This window comes from Dermacentor variabilis, chromosome 7 (assembly GCF_050947875.1).
Source record: "Dermacentor variabilis isolate Ectoservices chromosome 7, ASM5094787v1, whole genome shotgun sequence".
NCBI lineage: Eukaryota > Metazoa > Arthropoda > Arachnida > Ixodida > Ixodidae > Dermacentor > Dermacentor variabilis.
In genome coordinates, this window is record NC_134574.1 from 146,804,885 (window position 1) to 146,824,233 (window position 19,349).

Below are 19,349 nucleotides of genomic sequence, written 5' to 3' on the forward strand. Positions count from 1 at the left end.
GAGTTAAAGCCTCGCGTTTGTCTCTCCAACGCGTCCGTCGTTATGGAAACAAACCCGATTCCGACTACAGCGAGGCAACCACGGAACAGGGCGGCGCGTTCTCCGGCGTCGCCGTCGCGCCTTTTGAATAGATACAAATCGCGCTGCCGCGGCCAGGCGTGAAAAAGGGGGGCGCGCGCGTTTGTGCGGCCAACAAAGCTCACTCCAGAATGCATTATAGGACGACTTACGAGCGCAGAAGGCGCCAAGTGGCAGCGGACACCAGGCAACCACCAACCAAGGGATTTTGGCTCGTTATCAAACGCTCTCCTATAGCGCCGCTAAGAGATGCGAGAACGAAGAGAGGGAACGACGGGGGGGAGGGGGGCGGACGATTAGGGGCGTTCGTTTCGGGAAGCGACCGCGAACGATGTGCGGCGAGTAGGCATTGTTGTGATGACGGTGTATATAGACGGGAGTTGGCGCCATAAACTGCGGTAATGGCGGCCTCGCGGCGAGTGTTCTGCGGTAAGAGCATGGGTGAGAGAGTGGGTGTTCGTCCATGTATTTGTATTCGTGTGTGATCGTGTTTACGTGCGTGTCATTACAGCCTGCGCATACGTGTGCATATGTGCTTGCGTTTTGTGAGCATTTGTACGCGTGTGCGTCATTTGTTCGTGTCTTTTTTTTTGCGCACGTGATGAGCTTGTGTGCATGCTTTGTGTTTGCTATAGTGTACGAAGTTGCCTGCGTAAGTGCGTGCGAGTGTTTGTGCGTATATTAGAATGGATGTTTGTGCGTTTCAGCGCGCGAATCTCGTATACATTTGCGTTACTGTTTCTGCGTGTATCTGTGCTTCAGATTACGTCCTCTATATAGGCGCTTGCGCAGTTGATTGCGTGAGCATGTTCTTGAGGGCGCATAGGGGGATGTTAGACGACGTCGGGAGTCAGAACAGACGCGACACAATCGTGCCCGAAAACTTGGCGCCGACGCGCGCTGAGACGCGATGCATTGTCGTCGAGTTCTCATTGTTTGCTGGCCTGTGCGCGCACTTAGCCTAACACCCTTCCCTCATTCTCCCTCCTTGTCAACCCCAGCAGCGTTCCCGGAAAGGAAAGAATCGAAGACGTGTAAGGCAGACCCTGTGGACTAAATAGGAACAAAACAGGCAATAGCTATGGAGCCCGCCATATGAAGGAAAAAAGAAAACGAAAGAAATGTTATATAAAGCTGCACGATTTAGCGGACTTTTGTCCTCGAGACAGCGCGAAAAGATTAGGCAAACTTGGTTTTGGACGCGAAGGAAAGCGAAGCGTGCATTAGAGGGATTCAGCGGGAAAGAAGGAATAAGAAAGGTGCGGGTGCGCAGTGAACGGAAAAAATGAAGGGGGGAGGGGGGTTCTCGAGAACAAGTTGATGCGCACTAAATATTCGGGATAGAGAGAGTCGAGCCCAGTATAAAGCTCCGTAAGAACCTCGAACAAATATAAATTTACGCACACTCTTTTTAGCTTCTTAACGAATGATTCTGCGGGGTCGTTCGGCTCTTTCGGTGCCCCCGGCCCTTTGCAAGGCGAAATCCTTAAGTGGCTCATTGCAATGGCTCACACCCGAATAAAGTGAAGCAAAAAGTATCATCAGGAATGGCTCATACCACTGTAAGCAAGCAGAGATGCAATGGCTCAATATGAGTGAATAAACAAAAGAAAGATAGAAATGAAGAAAGAACGAAAGAACAAAGAACGAAGGATAGAAAGAAAGAACGAAAGAATGGCGGCAAGAAAGAGAGAACAAAGAAACTTTAGATATATGCATTAGGTGCTCGCATGTGTCGTTGAGTATGTCGACCTACAGCGCCAGACGCTTACTTCACACTACGGCTCGTTATGTCTTGCAATATACTTCTTCCGAACGTATATCTTAATGCATTACCATGTGCGGAGCAGACTTTCGCCTTCACGTCTTACAGGACTGCAACATGCTGCCGAACTTTTTGTTCTTTGTGGCCCATAAGCGAAGACGAAGGCAGTGGCGAAATTCTCGCTTTCAAGAACTTTTTTTTTAATTATGGGGTTTTACGTGCCAAAACCGCCATCTTGATTATGAGGCATGCCGTAATGCGGGAGTCCGTAAATTTGGGCCGCCTGTAATTCTTTTGACATGCACCTAAATCTGAGTACACGGGTGTTTTTCGCATTTCGCCCCCATCGAAATGCGGCCAAGCTTTCTCTCCCCTTCCCCCCCCCCCCCCGTTTAAACGCCTGCTTCTTGGCCAGTCTCCCGCACTTGGTAAACGCCGTAATTATAGGAAGCGAGCAAGTGATCAAGTGAGATGATGTTGATGCTGATGATGAACAGCCTTAAACATGGCAATCTACCTACAACTTGCTATCGCCGAAGAATCTAGCGATAGTAGGAAACGCGCAGGTAGTAATAATAATAGTACAGGAGTATTATTGTATTATTGAGTAGTCAGGCAGGATGAATGGACAATTACACTTAAAAGATACGGGAATAAAATTAATTAGGCGATTGAAACAAAATTAATTTCGAGGGAAAGTGATCTTAATATTAAACAGAGCAGGAATTAAAGGACTGTTGCAAATATTTTTGATGTTGCACATGTAATACACGTTTTTCGTACGTAGAAGGATTACGCTCAGGAAGCTGAAAGTTTGGGAAACACCTAAAAAATATCGTTACTTTAATGGTAAATTTAATCTCCAAAAGCCGTACTTCTCGTTATCGACATCACAGCTACGTCAGAAACCGTATGACATTTTCTTGACGTCGTGTAGCAAAGAGGCCACAAATTAAACAGGCGCCATTAAGGCCACAAATTAGGCAAGTATCAATCTGGCCACAAATTAAACAGTATCAATAAGGCCACAAATTAAACAGTATGAATAAGGCCAGAAGTTAAACAAGTATCGATAAGACCACAAATTAAACAGGCATCATTAAGGCAACAAATAAACAAGTACCAATAAGGGTACAAATTAAATAATTATCAATAAGACCACAGATTAAACAGACATCATTAAGGCCACAAATTAAACAGGCATCATTAAGGCCACAAATTAAACAGGCATCATTGAGGCCACAAACTAAACAAGTATCAATGAAGCCGCAGATTAAACAGGCATCAATAAGGGCACAAATTAAACAACTATATACAAGGCCACAAATTAAAGAGTATCAGTGAGGCCACAAATTAAACAAGAGATCTGCCTTGCCCTGCCCTGCTCCACCCCTATGCCTGTTTATATATTTACATATTTATTTATTCCAAATAATGTCGAAGTTGCAAGAATTGCAGAGTGGACGAGTAAAAGGAAGAAAATACATAACCCCTAAATTCAACAAAAACACATAGTAAACAGAATGCAGATCTGATGAGAAACGGAGCACCATAACCTGACATCGTCTGGGAAGTAGTTGAAGCTAACCAAGAATGCTAGCTCCACTTATCCCGCGTACCTGGCATCAAGTCAGGCTTAAACCAGGAGCTCTCAGTCTTCCTGCGGTATTAAGCTAGTTTATTTCCTACGGTATTCATTCCACGTCAAAACTCCAGCCGCCATCACAGGACAGATCGCCATATAAATCGTTACGAAGAATTCCTGCAGAACCGCAGCTGAATCAGCAGCGCTAGCTTTCGAATACGAAGCCAGCAATGACTTTAACCTCGCCATAACATGTATCTTTTTTTCTCTCCTTGGTGAAGAAAAGTAGCACATAAAATTTGTACGTTTCTCGCCAGCCTCGATAAACAGACGTCGTCCTTGAGATATGTATATAAGATATGACCTCGCCGCAGACTTCTAAAGGACCTACTACTATATACGCATACTATTATTAGCCGCCAGCAGATGCCAGGAATAAACAGGCCAAAGTTAACGCTGCACTTTCAACCTGGAGCAAGCGCAAGCCACGCGGCATGCTAACTGCCGAGGCTAACGGGGAACGCAACCCTTGCGATTCCGGGACTCCGCGGTTCCGGGGAACATTAATAACGCGAAGTGTCAACATCACGAGGTCCATAGCTGGAAGGAACACATTGTGTCACCGGCCGTGTTCGTCGGACCTGCCCATTGTCTCTAGCTGTAGCTGCAGCGCTCCCCTCTTGAAATCGCCTCTTCCTGCAAACAAACGTAACAAAAATCAATTTCCTTTTTTTTTCGACGTGGCAGATACGCGAAGTCCACGTGCTTGGAGAGCACAAGTGCTTGACAACCAAAATAAGAAAATAAGGCCATAAAGAAGGACAAAAGTAAGCAAATATTTACTCGACGGGATAAAAGCGTGCACGTTGGCTAGGTACGATACGAGGCAGAGAAATTGAGGTTGGTGATGGGGAAGGAGTTGGAGGGTCACTATACGAAGCATACAACTAAAAGAACTTAAACGCGACCAAGAAACGACTGAAGCAAAGTACATGAACAGAGAGAGAGAGAGAGAGAGAGTAAAGCGTGCTCGAGAGAAAGCGAGGTCAGAAAGAAAGGATGCGAAGACGTGGCTAATGCAGCGGCGCCGCAAGAGCCGGGGTTTATTTCGGGAAAAGCCCGGCCACACCACGCCGTCAGCTCTTTCTCGCTCGAGGCTCTGGCCGTGGCTCAGCGACGTCCTCTTTGAAGAAGCAGCAACGGCAGCAGCAGCAGCAGCCGTGGTTATGCAGCTTCCTACCTCTTCTTTCTTTTTTTTCGCCTTCTCTTCCTTGGCCTCCAACCGCGAGCTCGTCGCGGCGACGTCGGCCAAGAGTGCTATCGCTTTACGTCTGGGGGCCCCCGGACGCACCCGAAATACCCGCGCGGGCCACATGATCCCCGGCTTCCCGGACGCTCTGTTTACGCTCGCTTCTCGCGAAAGCTCGCTCACTGCACCGTTTCTTTCTTTTTTTTTTTTTCGGCACCGCGTCCGCGTGCGTAACCCACCGACCGCCGCTGCCGTCGCTGTGCTGTGACTGTGGAGCCGCGGTCACGGCTCTAAGACCACGTGGTCCTCGGTTGGTGATCTATACCACGTCACAGAAGCCAAATTATCTGGCATAAGACGCTGGTTCCGGCTCATTTGGGTAATTTGCAACGCTTAGACGTTTGTGGCACGGAACAGGACAGACAACAAAACGCTGAACTACGGACCTGAGCTTTATAACTTGAAAGCGATCTTTACATTGAATTTGTTCTTCGAGAAATGGGGCAACCACAAGATAACAAAGCAAAACGAAAGAAATCATGCGCACGAAGAGGGAGAACGCGTAGCAATAGCAAAAAGCTTTCAGCTGTCCCCGGGTGCCAACTAAGAATCGAATTATTTATTGCACGAATTGTTAAGCAAGAATCGACATTTGGGCGAGTTAGTACTGGTTGAACATCTTGAAGGGGCAGTCCTGTGTGTTTCCTGCCTTTTGTCCTCGTCGTCTTGCGCTGCACCTTCAATATGCTAAGCAAGAGCTTTTTTGAAAGTCCACGAAATTAAACATGGGTTATTAGGCACGCCGTAGTGGAGGTCCCTGGATTAGCATTGACCATCCAGAGACACTTTGACGCGCATTCGAAGCTGGGTGAAATTTCGCCCCCACATAGGAATGCGACCACTATAGTGCTGGGAATCACTCGTGCGTCCTCTGCAAGCAGCACGATGCCAGAATCACCGACTAGTCAATCCATTCATTCAGTCGTTCATTCATTTTTATTTCGGCATTCTGCTACATTTTTAGCATGCCCAGGAATGCTGGGGGCACAGACTATGAAAGCCCCGAAAAACTTGGCGCCCGGTCTGTGCCCGCTAATAGCACTTTGACAGAGGCAAAAACCAAAATGTTCGTAAGCATCAAACCTGCAATGAAACAGCCTTAGATGTAAAATATAATATCTAGAGTCCAGAAACGAACACTAAGAATAAAATATGTCACTTTTCTGCGCGACATAGAAATTCGTCAAAACTTGGGGAAAAAAAAGGCAATCGCAGCACTATGTAAAACAACGCTAGGTTTAAAAGTGCATCACTGCGATGTTTAAAAGAATCGCTGCGATGGGTCCTTGTATAAAGAAACACGTGGTGAAGAGAAGTACCGAGTGATGGTTACAAACTTGCCAGGCCGCCATCAGTTTCCTCGCGCAAGAAAAAAATCTTGATTTTTTAGCTGGTGATGGGGAGAAGGCTTTTGTTTTTTCTCTGTTGTACGCGCACGCTGCTATCATGCACATGATAGGTTTCATTTTCTTCGTGTTCTTTTTTTTTTCGGCTTCTTTCATTCCTGTGTCTGTAAATTCCCATTTTCTGGCAATAAATGTCAGTTGGAAGTTAGAACTTGTGCGGTTTTTTTTTTTTTTCGTCTGTCCTTTCATTTTGCACTAAATGTCTATATGTTATCCTTCAAGTACTTCTTCTGACAACGTGCAAAAGTTTCACCTTTATAGGCAACACGGGACACATTTTTTAGTGTAATAGGTCCTTCCACCTTGCGGGTTTCCACAGAACTATTACGTCAAACTCTTGCCTTTGCTACGAGTTGTTGACGAATTCGACTTCGCCCTGCCATCTGCTAGCCGCCTGGTTAACTCAGCTGGTAGAGCGGCTGCCCCAGACAGGCGGTGGTTCCAGATTCGAGTACCGGACCAGGACGAATTTCTCTTCAACTGCCAGGCTTTTCATTCGAGGAACCCGTATGGGTTTCCTTTGTAGCAGTTGCTGCGAACGGGTGGATGTCTCGTTTTCGCTTTGTTAAATCATCTTTTAGTGCCCTGTTGGTTTCAAACTGAGACGTTAGACAAAGTTTGTTTATGTTTCTCCAAATCTTCCTCTGACAGATCGATATCGCACGGCTTCCGCTGTTTTTGCGAGTCACATTCAGCCTACACTATCACATGACGCATTCTCGGCCCACGTGGCTCGACCTGAGTATTATTGGAGCGTGTGGAACACTCCCCTGCCCCTAGCAGCATTCACAATGAACATGGCGGGCCCTTAATGTGGCCAGCACATTAGAAATGACTCTCGATTTTGATGACTCCCCACCACTACGTAAACTCCGGACTTGGAGTAAAATAAACTCGCATCTCTCTACCTTTTTTTTCGCCGCAAACATAAAGCTGTGATAAAAAAAAATGTAGGCTGGGTCCCTGCGAAAAAAAGAAATTTCTCGGCAACTATTACTAACGACAAAAAGCTGGCAAACGTTCTCCGCTTTCCTCAGTGCCAAGTCTTGACAGCAGCCTTGCGTCTCGGGTTACACGCCAAGGCATGGAGGATATTTCTTTCTTTCGCGTTACACGTGGTCCGCATACCTTTGATCGCGGGTGTACATCAAGTTTATACATCGTAAACTAAAGCTTACCGCACCAACGAACGCGGGGAGTTGTTCGCAAACAGCCTGCGTACGCAGTCCGTCCTTATGGGCCAAGCTCTACATATGTACAAGTTACTGCGCGAGGGTTTCACGAACAGACGGCACACGCGCAAATCGACGCGTCACTTAATAAAAACAAACAAAAAAGAAACAAATAAGAAACACGACGACGGCTCTACGTTTTCGCAATACAAGTCCTTCCGTTTTGGAAACTTTACAGAAAGAAGAGGAAGCCGTTCAGTGCACACGGACACTCGCCCCGAAGCGCACGCACGCCCACGTCTCTGAGCCCTCATGCCGAACGTCTTCGAGTTGCGCCGCCAAAATGGCGTCTCATATTCGCGCACAGGCGCCGCGTCTGGCGTGGGCTCCATTCTTAAAGTTTTACGCGATCTAGCGTATATACCACATACGTTCAACGAAGCTGGCGACAAGACGCCTTCACGCTTCGCAAGGCGCTGTAGGATCTACTATTTCATGCATCTTTTTTTCTCCTTTATTACCCTTTTCTTTTTATGGTTTCGCACTTCTGAGCAGAGCCTGGCTTCCGTTTCGGAAAGGCGCATCAAGCCGACACCAAGGAGTTATTGTGGCCTTCAACGACACAGGCCACTCGCACACGATAGATAAAAGTGAGCAAACAAATACTTTAAACAACAAAATAAACCAAAGAAAGCGCGCTCCAAGGGAAAAGAAATCGTCCTGGGCCGCACAGAGTGGAACGAAAGAAGGGCTAGGGAATAGATAAACGTACGAACGGAATGAACTGCTCTGACGGGATATGTGTGTAAGAATGTGACATAAAATGTCGAAACTGCTCACTTTAGAGAAACGAAGGGGGCACCAGACGAAGGCTTGCGACGAAGAGGCAACGAGATAGAATTGTTGCAAGCGTGGACGGCACAAGTTTGCGAAGCGTCGTGGAAGCGAGAACCGGCGGCATTGAAAGGCGAAATGGCCACCAACGACACCATCGAAACCTCTTTATGTATACGCGGCACTTTGGAATCGCGACGCGCAAAGTTGAAGAGCCTCAGGAAGTCTGATGTTTCGCATCGAATGTCGCGTCTCTGCGACGGCAGGAAGTTGGGGAATGAGACGAGAGGCGAAAACTTGGCAGACTCGAGAAAGCCTGTACATATAGAAGGCCGCATGAACAAGATGAATAGGAGAGCAAGAAAGCCATCAAGGAGAATGAAGCAAAACAAGAATAACAAGAGCGAAATGAACATGAAGAGAGAGAGAGAAAGACAGGCAAAAGGGGAGGAAAGACAGGGAGGTTAGGCAGTCTAAGTATCGGCTGGCTACCCTGTTTGAGGAAAGGGGCAATGGAGCATGAAGAGTATAACAAAAAAAAAGAAGGGAAACCAGATGAACAAGAAGAAACAACCGCAAGAAGCATACTATTCTGGTTTTGCAAGACTGACTACACTATTACCAATGCCTTCATTTCACTTAAGAATTGGCTACCGATGAACCTAATCGTACCTATTTTGTTTGTTTTCCCACTACCACCCAATTTTGAGGGACATTATCGCGATCTTTAGAGACAGTGATTGGACCATGCCACTGCAGGTTTATTATACGTGTCCAAGCCACAGGGGGGAGGGGAATTTTGAACAGACTGCAACGCACAGACCCCAAACGGGCTCCTAACGTAGCAATAGAAGCGGCTCTATTTCATCTTTATTTAGAGCGCATTTCTTAGGCGCCCGTTACTTTCGCGAGTGTCGGCGTCTGCATAACCGAACGAATGAGCACAGCGAAGGATGAAAGAGCGAACGCGGAACGCAGCGGGGGACGAAAGACGCGAGGAGAAAAGCGGAGGAGGATGGCATGGCGAAAGTGTGAGAAGAGCACAGTGCGGCGACGGTGGCTACAAGATGGCGCTAGAGTAGCCCGCGTCGTCTCCATGGAAACAAAGCGCTGCATGAGTGGAGGTCTGTTTGCTGCAGCTGCTGTAAACCGCGCGCACACGTCACCAACGCGCTGCCTCTCGCGATCTACAGATTGGCCGGGCAGCCGAGCCTCACTTGGCTCCGTTTGCAGCGTGCCGCGCGACACAGATTATCCGCGCCCGCCAATGTATCGCGAAAAGAAAACACGTATGTGGCTGTCCTCAGGTTTCGCAATAGGGGGAATCGTAATCGTTGGTGAATTTTTTCGATAGAAGCGCGCCATAAGGCATAACGTTTGATATGGTTTATGTGTGCTGTTAGACATGTGCTATGTGTAAATTCAATGAGTGCTTTATGTCTGTTTTCGTGTACACGGCGATCGCAAGTATATGGACAGGGCAGTGTAACGAGTACTGGCTAGTAGCAAGAGGCAGGAGCATTGTCTGCAGAGCCGGACTAATCTAAGGTATGTGGCGGGCTTCCGACGACAGTGCGGACAAGGCAAATGCGGCCAGATCCAACTACAGGGTCACAGCCGGCAAGAATCTCCGATTTTTATTATAGAGCACATCCCCTCACTTCGCGCAATCACCCTAATAGCACCGTAAACGAGTACAGTGTCGGGTCAACTTCGCCCGGCGCATATCTATATTGTTTTATTGGCGCCAAGTCCTGACGAACTGGGCGCCAGTCATTGGCAAAGATTCAGGACGTGGCTGCTTCATAGCAACGGCCGCCTACAAATGTCCGTTAATCAGCCTACACTCGCCAATGTCAGATCTCCAAAGTCAACTCCACGAGCATGGACATATCGATGGCTCTTTTTACTCACACAATTTGCACAGTAGACGAGCACGTATAATGTAGCGCCAGCATTGTCCGATGCAGGGCCAATGAAGGCGCAACGTTGGGCATCCATTAGACCTGTTTCCTGCGCTGCCAGTGAAATTAAAGGGCAGCGCTACCACGACTTGGGCACACGATGTGGTCGTGGATTAGTCCTGCGCGTGCATGGTGAAACCTTCATGGAATCACGAGCATCAGTATAAACAAGGACGTGCCCGCCCCGTAACTACACGCACAAACACCATGGGCGATGGCACACTGACACTGGGGCTCTGGCTTCGCCGAGTAATGGTGATCGATGGGCGCATCTCGCGCTGCCTTTTGCGTTTCCCGCGCGCGAGCATCAACTTCCGGTCGGCTCGATCATCCTTACCACAGCAACCGGCCGCCGGCGGACGTGCGACAACAATGGCCCAACGGCACCCCCAGACGCCGAGGTCTCGCATAAGTAAACGGGAATATACGACGCCAGATGAAGTGCGTGTATACTTTAGAGATGCAGGGATCGATTCCTCTTTTTCGAGCGAACATTTTCACAGATTGCTCAATGTGTACAACTGGCGTTCAAGAAGATGAACTCGCTCGTTTCGTCTTGGCGAACGCTCAACCCTGTGTACCTAATTTGCAAACTCTGGCTAGAAATTTGAACACGTTACCCTGCCGTCCTCACTATATAAAGTAGCGAAACTTTCTTAGTTATTCAACTGATGCCTGTGTACACACAAAGCGAACGTTCCAGACCCCTCTGGTCACAATTTGTTAAATGTATCGTTGATGCTAGCACACTATCGGGAGGCGGGGGTAGCAAGCCTTCTTACACTATAGTATAAACACGAACAAGTAAACATCTTCCAGCGAAAAACTTCAACCTATAGTCTAAACTTTAACAGATGATATGAACACCCACGCCCTGAGACCCGTGCCACGACATCAAATGGCACGAGAACGTTTCGCTCGAGTTCCAAGCCATCTACCCACACATATTTTAGTGCAACAGCTGCCAAGAGCTCCAAATTCAGTTTGCGGCGCCTGGTCGTCCGTCCATCACAGCTTTTATGACAGATCGACGTCTGTCACGCCGTCGTTGTCAGACAGCTTCCTCGTCAACAGCGTCATTATTATCACATTGAAAAGAACAAACATGCAGATCCAATGCACTGTTGGATTCTATGTGAAGCGAAGCTTTAGTGAAGCGGTTAATTAAATCCTTTGCAACTAACGTCAACGCGTACAGTCTGGTGCACTTTCACGGCTATGCAACATTGTTTCCAACCGCCACTGGAGGTGGAGCTCGTAACCTGGTGGCAATGGGACGCAACTATAATCACTGAGCTAGATCGAGCTTGGAAATTTTGCCAGGGGTTTCTGTGCGCCCGGTCGCAAGCTCCGAGATCGGCGGCGTCGGTGCAGGTATTTCGGAGGACGCAGCAGGCAATTGCTAAAGCGAATAACGCTGTGATACATCGCAAAGAACAAGTTGTTCACGAGAAGGTGGCGGCGTTCGCTGTAAGAGTCTGCTGCTGTCGCAGTGAATGAGTTTCGCAACCTGAGAGAGAGAGAGAGAGAGAGAGAGAGAGAGAGAGAGAGAACAGCTGGAGGAGTAGCTGAAATGTAAAGCTAGAGTGCACCTCGATGGAGGCTTCAAATTTTCTTTTCACCCTCTTCTGCTCACGCCGAGCCAAATAAGGAAGAAAAGCGTGAATGACTGAGTGCCACTGAGTGCCTGAAACAATTTAAATCTATTTATGTTTCCAAATACCACACAAGTGAACGGTTTCAGAGAAGGGGGAAAGATACCGAAGGCGACGACATAACAGGCGCGAAAAACATCCACCGTACACCAGTCAAGCTTTCATTGATGACAAAGTGCCTGGCCAGAACACGCGCACCAGGCGAAGGACACAAATAAAAGACAAAAGAAAAACGGATGGCGCTGAACAACGGGAGGAGGAGCGAGAAATCCAGCGAGGCGTCGTCGGAGCAGGCCACTCTCTTTTCGCTTACCAATTCAGTGCAGTGCCTCATAGGCTGAACGTATGGTTCTCGTTAGCACAAAAGGTCATACGTAGTGGATACTTGTTTTTTTTTCTTCTTGTACCTTCACTTTGCTCCTTTCTCCACCCCATGCAAGTTGAGCAACCAGAACTGTCCCCCTGGTTAACCTCCCTGCTTTTCTGTACGCCATTTCTCCCTCTAGTACTCTTCATTATAGAGACATTATGCAAAGAAAGATCGGCAGGTTAACCGGTAGAGCGTGCGGTTTACGACCCTACACAAGCAAAGAGGGAGGTAGAAGCTAACAGGAAGTTGAGAGAAAGTGGAGGCTTTCCGAAACATGTGAGCGCAAGAAACATACCATGTCAAAAAAAAAAAAAGAATGAATACACAGGAGTGCCTCGTGCGTTGACAAGTGGCGAGGTCCGGGTTTCGGGTTCTGGCAGCGCAATCCTAGTTTTCGGGCAGTGAGTCTTCAAATCTTCATTTGGTTTCGCTATTATTGACGTAATGCGTTTTTGTTTTCTATTGCTGATCCGGGGTTCCTGCAGTTGAAATTCTTGTCCTTTTTTTTTCACAATTAGGATTGTTTGCGTTAAATCTAAATTTGCTTCTTTGTATTTTTTTTCTTCATGCTGTTTATTAAAAGACGGCGTGGTACATTTCTGTATGAAATGCTCCGAAGTAATAGACTTGTTAAATTGTAACATGACTTTTGGTGACAAAAGGCGAATTTGTAAGTAGCAAGTACGCAACGATTTCAAAGAAGCAGACAAAAGAGCAACCAATTTCGCTACTTTATATCATAGTCATCGAAGTATTAATAAACGTGTACAAAATTCTGGAATTACTACCCAAAACGCACCAGAATCGCAAAGAGCATGGTATTCCTGCTTTATTCCTGGTGTTCTGATTTTACGACGTTTAGACATTCGACGTGTGACGTCTAGTTGGTAAGATTACCTGGTGTGAGAATTACCCAGCGGCACTGGCTATGGTCACTTCAGGGCCTCGGAAGACATCGAAATTTGTGATAACTGCTTTCACAACCTCTTTCATACTCTGTCACAGCTAACCCTGGTAATTTCTGCCGAATAACTGAATTCCCGCTAATTTCACCCCGTAAGCAGTTCATGAAATGCCGAAGAGTACAATTGTTGCACCACTGCAGCAGACACCTATTCGTGATGTGCTGTTTCCACGTCATCGTAGATTGAGCATAAGAGACTCGTTCATAGCTCCCCTGATTCCAAAGGAATCACTTCACTCAATGGCAACTTCTAAGGGCGTGGCAGTTGCAGTCTACAGCAGTTTAATTTCGACATTTTCCGGCGACTGTCATTGCAATTATTTCCTTCGCAGAAATAAACAACGTGAACTTTAGGCTGAGTCTAAGAAATAATCGGGAATTTATAAGATGACTCCTTCCAAAACTGAAATTGGTATGATTGCCCGCTTCTTTCCGGAAAAAGTTCGATTTGTCTATTTTGTTACAGATACTTTCTTCGTTTCTAGCGTCGGTAATTCTAAAAAGTAAGCCGCTGATGTGAAAGGAATCCTGAGGAACTTGCTTACTTCCCTCATACTCGCCATTGTTTAAGGAATTTTCAGCGAACCTAATGTTCATGACCTCTACAACCTTTCAGTTGCTGCATCTCTGTGCTTGGCGTGCAATGTAACACTTTGAAGCGGCATGTTATTGCATTTGTTTTATTCCAATTAATGCATCTGACGTATTGCAACAACTTAAAGTACAATAAGCTATTTCATTTATTTACGTTGGTGGACGTCAGTGCTTTCCAAAGGGGACATCCTTGTATTCTGCAATTGTTTTCACGCCTGACATCTAACAATATCTGCGATTGACTTATTCTTTCGGACCACGCATGTATTGTCTCTTGGAAAGCACAGCTTTGTTCTCCTATCAATGAATAGATCGTCGTTTGCAGCGATCGCTTTCCAATTCCAGTTTCGTACGATTTCATTTCCTTCGTGCAGAAGCGGGTGAGCATCTTCACACGCGAGGCTTCTGCTGCACTGTACAGAAATGGTGAGACCAAGTAGACATCGACCGCGTTGCGAATAGAGAAAACGATGGCGGTGCACACCAAGAACAAAGCGCAAGAAGCTTCCCACTCGAAAAACCCGCGGATGGAAGAAGAAAGCCAACGACTTCGCAGGGATCGTCATCGTCGCCGTCGTCGTCGATCAAAGCGAAACAAACATGGCGTCACGCACGCTTCATTACGCCCTCTCCCGGACGCGGCGCGCCGCTGACGATCCGCCCGCCCCCTCGCGGCGGAAACCGGAAAGAGCGCTGTTCTAGGCGATTAGGCGCGCAGTTTTCGCCTTCGCTTTCCGCGCTCATACGCCCTCTGCTTTTGCCGTTTGTTGCCTCCGTTTTCCCGCGCTTCCTCCGTTTTTATCCTCACTTCTTGTTGCGTATTATCCGTCTACGCTCTCGCAAAGGAGAGCCGGGAACCAACTCGACGTGTGCCTCGGAAGAGAAAATAATAGCGCAGTCGTTTCAATAAGGACTGAAGCACTCTGGACATATGTGCTACGTCTAACACAAGTATACCTTCGGCGAATTCGTGACAATGCTCTAGAATAAATATTATTGAAGCATGTCATTCGCTTCGTATGTTCCACTGTGCCAATTTAATCCTATTTCTTAGAACAGAAAAAGAAACATCCATAATCTTTTTGTCGAGACACACAATATAACAGATGCGATCGTAAGGCTCTTCCAGAGAGATCAGTCTCTACAGAAGGAATCGGTGATGTGACGCGGCCAATTGTCGTCATGGGCACCGGCCTCTTCGAATTGTACTAAACGACGAAGGATATTTTAAGCAATATCCTCTTACCCTTTATTTTGTCAGCCAACTCCCATCCTTAGCATTCAAGTTTTCCTAACATCACTTAAGTTCTCTTGCGTCTTTTTTGCGATCCCCTTGACACCTCCCTTACTCCGACAGCCGACTGATCATTTCTCCTATGCATTACATACAGGGCCGGCATCGCCGCTCATTCTAACTGTGGACAAGCGTTGGCGATTACAAAGCCCGGTTGCTCACGGCAAAGTAGGGTTGCACTGCGCCTCTGAGGGGCGTACGAGATTGTGGCGTGTCGGGGCCACAACATTGGCATATAGTCGGCGCAATCTGGCGGCGATCTTGCAGGCCATTAATTGTTTCGTTGCCGCGTATGGCGACTTGTGCCAGGCCTGTTCGGCCCAAAATGTACGCAGAAAAGGCCCTTGAAATTCACTTAAGGCTAGACGCTCATGGTGCGCCTCTGCAAGGTTGTGTCGAATGAGGATATATATAGACTCTGCTGTGTTCCAAAGTCAAAATTACGCTCTTCCGTGCCTCACAGCAGCCGAGTGCTTGAGCCTGTAAAACGCCATAGCAGCATTGACTAAGAGAACCCCACATTGCAGCAAAGTCATTCAGGCACAGTGGGTATCATGCAGAACAACTGCATTTTTCTGCAGTGTTGAAGGAGTTTCATCGAGAACGCACACTTCTAGCTTCAAGTATATACATGGTTCATTTCTGTACGTGTCACAGCCTCACACATCCCATCGTTTATCAAGTGCTGCAAATTCTCGCCGAATCATTGACGCTAGATGTAACATCACGTTTCGCCGTACTGGGGCTGACAGGATTAACAAATGAATGAAAAAAAAAGTATGAATGAAATTGAAGGCACACGCGCGTACATACTCATTTGTTCTTTATAATCTAAGCAACTATTCTCGCTTAAATTTTCGAAAACCAACTCAGTGCTAGGACCTACGGAGGGTATATATAATTGAGATTCATTACTGCTACATATATACGGCCAACTTGCGATTAAAAATAAACTGAATAATCCACAACGTCGTTCGAAGTCAGGTGGACGAAGCTAAGGCAAATCTCTGTTACGTACTCATCACGTGCGGCCGTTGCACTTAAAAGTGGCATGCCGCGACTGCTCCCGCAGACCACTAGCGCCATGTTTTCCCTTAGCATTAATGGCGTGAGGCTCGACGCTTCAACCGGCAGGTTTTCAAAGCGACGTGCTCGGTCGCGATTTTTTTTTTTCGGCTCCCAGAGCATCACAGCGGGAAACAATTTAAGGAACGCCGCATCCTGATCTCACGGCAACGTGGTCAAGAGAATTTTCAAGCCCAGTCGCCCTCTCCCCCTTCCTCCCTGCAGTTTATTTTCCCTTTCGAAGAAAAGAAAACGAAATCACGAGGAAGAAGTGATAACCGGCTTGTGTTCCCTTCTCGCGTACCGGCCATGAAAGACGACGATGACGACTATGAAGGTGCCGGCGGCCCGAAAAGCAATCTATAGACGAGAGGAACGCGCGAGCGTGTGCGCGTTTTCGGAGTCGTCGTGTACACTTCGTACGAAGGAGGCAGATTTACGTCATCCATAAACACACCCCAAGCGAGCGAGCGAGAGTCGAGGCAGCGGCGGAGCCGAAGCGGCACCGCGAGATTCGAGAGTGAACACGTGAGAAAACAGCCTCCCCTCCTGTCTTCATAACGAATCAGCGGCGAGCCGGCTCTGGCGTACACTCAAGCAATAAGCGCATGCGAGCGCTCTCGCCGATGTACGGGTTGCCAGGATCGCTTTCCTCGTCGAAGCCTAAAGTTCCAACATTGACTGAGAGAGAGAGAAAGCGAACGAAGAAATCACTGCGGCCGTAGATAAGGGAGGAAACGTCCGTGTGCGTATTTCACCGCAGCGTCCTTATACGCCTCAAGTGGAGAGGGAGCATTTTTCTACACCCTTCTTTCGGCGGGCATGATGCTGGCTGTTCGGAAACACCCCCCGGAGAGGAGTCGGTGCCGACGGAACGATGACGTATTGTTCCCGACGCGGACATTCCGTGGAGCGTTGCATGCTCAGCTTTGCTTCGCGAAATAGTGAGTGTGTCTTGCCTGTGGCTTCTGGCATCAACGTTTCCCTTTCGCTCAAGCCTCGTACTTCCCAAAGTGGAACCGGACCTTGGCGTGAATTTGCACGTTACCTCTCTCTCACTCTGTGTCACTTGACTGGCCCGGCCACATTTCTCCTTGGCCCTCACAAGGCTCTAAACCCTTCAACACAGTGCGCATCAGAATGGTTCAGTCATCTTAACACATTTACTCTTTGGGTCTGGTTGGTTCTGTGGAGCACCTCTGATTTTATTGACTCATCCTGAACTGCATGACAAACGCGTGATTTTCCTCGTGCGCGCGCATGTTCAGGAAAACACTTCTTCCTCTTGCAGTTTCTATAGCATCCAATCTCTTCTACAGCGCAAGGGCAGCGAAGTTGAGGCTTGCCTGGTTGACCTTTCTTGTCATGATCTCTCAGCCGGACAAATATATCACAGAAACACGTAGATTCGAACAAACTTTGCCATCTATCTATCTATCTATCTATCTATCTATCTATCTATCTATCTATCTATCTATCTATCTATCTATCTATCTATCTATCTATCTATCTATCTATCTATCTATCAGAATTGTTCACTCTTTTAGGCTCACTGGCCCATCTGGCCAACTCTTGAGGATTCCGTTAACACTGAACCTATTCAGTGTTAACGTGAACCTATTCACTTAACCGGGCTCCACTCAAATCCGCAATATGATTTGCTACGTTTCGACAAAGAAATGCGGCCAGGACAGCTTTCGCTTCGTTCGGCGCTTTAAGTTACACTGACAGATATCGTGAATTATCGAATATTGCCACGTTCCGTCATTTCTACACACAAAACAACAGTTCTAACTCTTGAGTTCCCGTAGAGATCGTTCATAAGCACCCATTTCTTGTACCACCGTGCACCTTGACTTGCCCTCTTCGCCCAAAAGACGGCGGATACCACAGCTGAACTAAGAACCACGGTACACGAAACGTTCCCGCCGCTTCGCGGTTCGCGCGGACTCGCAAGAAACCACAAACGATGCAAAGAAACGACAGCGACGGCTCAGTTGCTACCTGCACCGAACACGACGTTTACAACGTCTCAAGTGACGGCGATGCGAATCTGTCGGTCCTGTCTCCCTCTTTTTTTCCTTTTTTCTTCGAGCTCGTTCTCTACGCAGCTATAGCGACGCAGCGAAGTTTGCAAAACGGACGGCGAGCTATCTGCGCCTCACGAAGTTGTATCTGCGCGCACGGAAGACCGCTTGACGCTATCGGAGTCAATAAAAGTCGATGCCCCAATTTGTCGATGTCGCGTACCGGGGACCCTGCACACGCAGGAGGTATATATATATAGGCGCTATGCACCTGCCTATCTCTGACCACCTCGGTGCCTGATAAGAAGGAAGTCGTCCATAGCATTTATATACACATGCCCGAGACGCGATGCCCCGCGCTTCGACGTATACATGGCTTCGAAGCACACGCTTCCATCGCGACAGTGACAGCCGGGTGCCTCGGCAGTGAGTCTTTCGAAGATTTACGGTTGCCAACGAAACGGCCCGGCATTCGCCTGCTTTTTCTTTTTCTTCTCTTGCTTTGCTTCGTTTCACTTTCTTCGGTGAACAGAAATCCCCCCCTCGAACACACGCTGTGCAAAGCGGGAACTCGGAGTGCGAGCGCAGCGTGTTGTGTACACGGTCCGGTTACCTTCCTCCTCTCACTATCAACCCCCTCACCCCCGCGACCCCCTCTCCCACCCATTAAGCCTGCCACGTTGGAACAGTGGGTCCCGTACAGATCTTGCGTCAGCCAATTACGGAGCGTGCGGACGCACCTTGCGTTTTGCAATTACTTAAAGAGGTTTACAGTAGGCTGCGTCACAGAAGAGCTGTAGAGTGTACGTAGATAGAATGGAATGTGAGCGCTCGAAAGGTTAAATCAAAGTGTAAGCATAGATATACGCCGATAAAGCACCATTATCATATAAATTACAACGCTTAACATCCCGACACCGCACAGTGGGGTTTGAGGAATGCCGTAGTCTGGATAGTTCCGAAATAATTTCTGTCTAGCTGCGGGTCACTAACGTTCACTTAAAAACCGATGCACGAGCGTTCGTGGTATTCGATAGCATAGTTTAATGATCCGATGAAAAGGAATAAAACAGCAGTACTTAAAGGAGTCAGTACTATAGCATGAAAGTCAAATATATGCATAGATTGAGACTGTTCTTGTTGAATAAAGATCTAGTGCGTGTTGAGTATAGTATGTTCGAGAATGCGCATCAGGATGAGTTGAATAGAAAACTAAAAGTTTTGGGGATCTAATATTGCGTCATCTGTACAGGAAGAGCACTGAAGC

The 19,349-nt window shown here is 47.6% G+C and overlaps 1 protein-coding gene across 2 annotated transcripts in view; it reads left to right on the forward strand.

Annotated features, from left to right (window-relative positions):
• The first annotated feature begins 396 nt into the window (after window positions 1-396).
• LOC142587198 (kunitz-type U19-barytoxin-Tl1a-like) overlaps window positions 397-19,349 on the forward strand; it is a 137,421-nt gene continuing 118,468 nt past the window's right edge. The window contains exon 1 of one of the 2 annotated variants that reach the window (XM_075698072.1): window positions 397-519. In XM_075698072.1, coding sequence (XP_075554187.1) covers window positions 480-519 — 40 coding nt within the window. In that variant the 5' untranslated portion in view covers window positions 397-479. The remainder of the gene's footprint in view (window positions 520-19,349) is intronic. The other variant, XM_075698073.1, reaches the window with a different exon arrangement.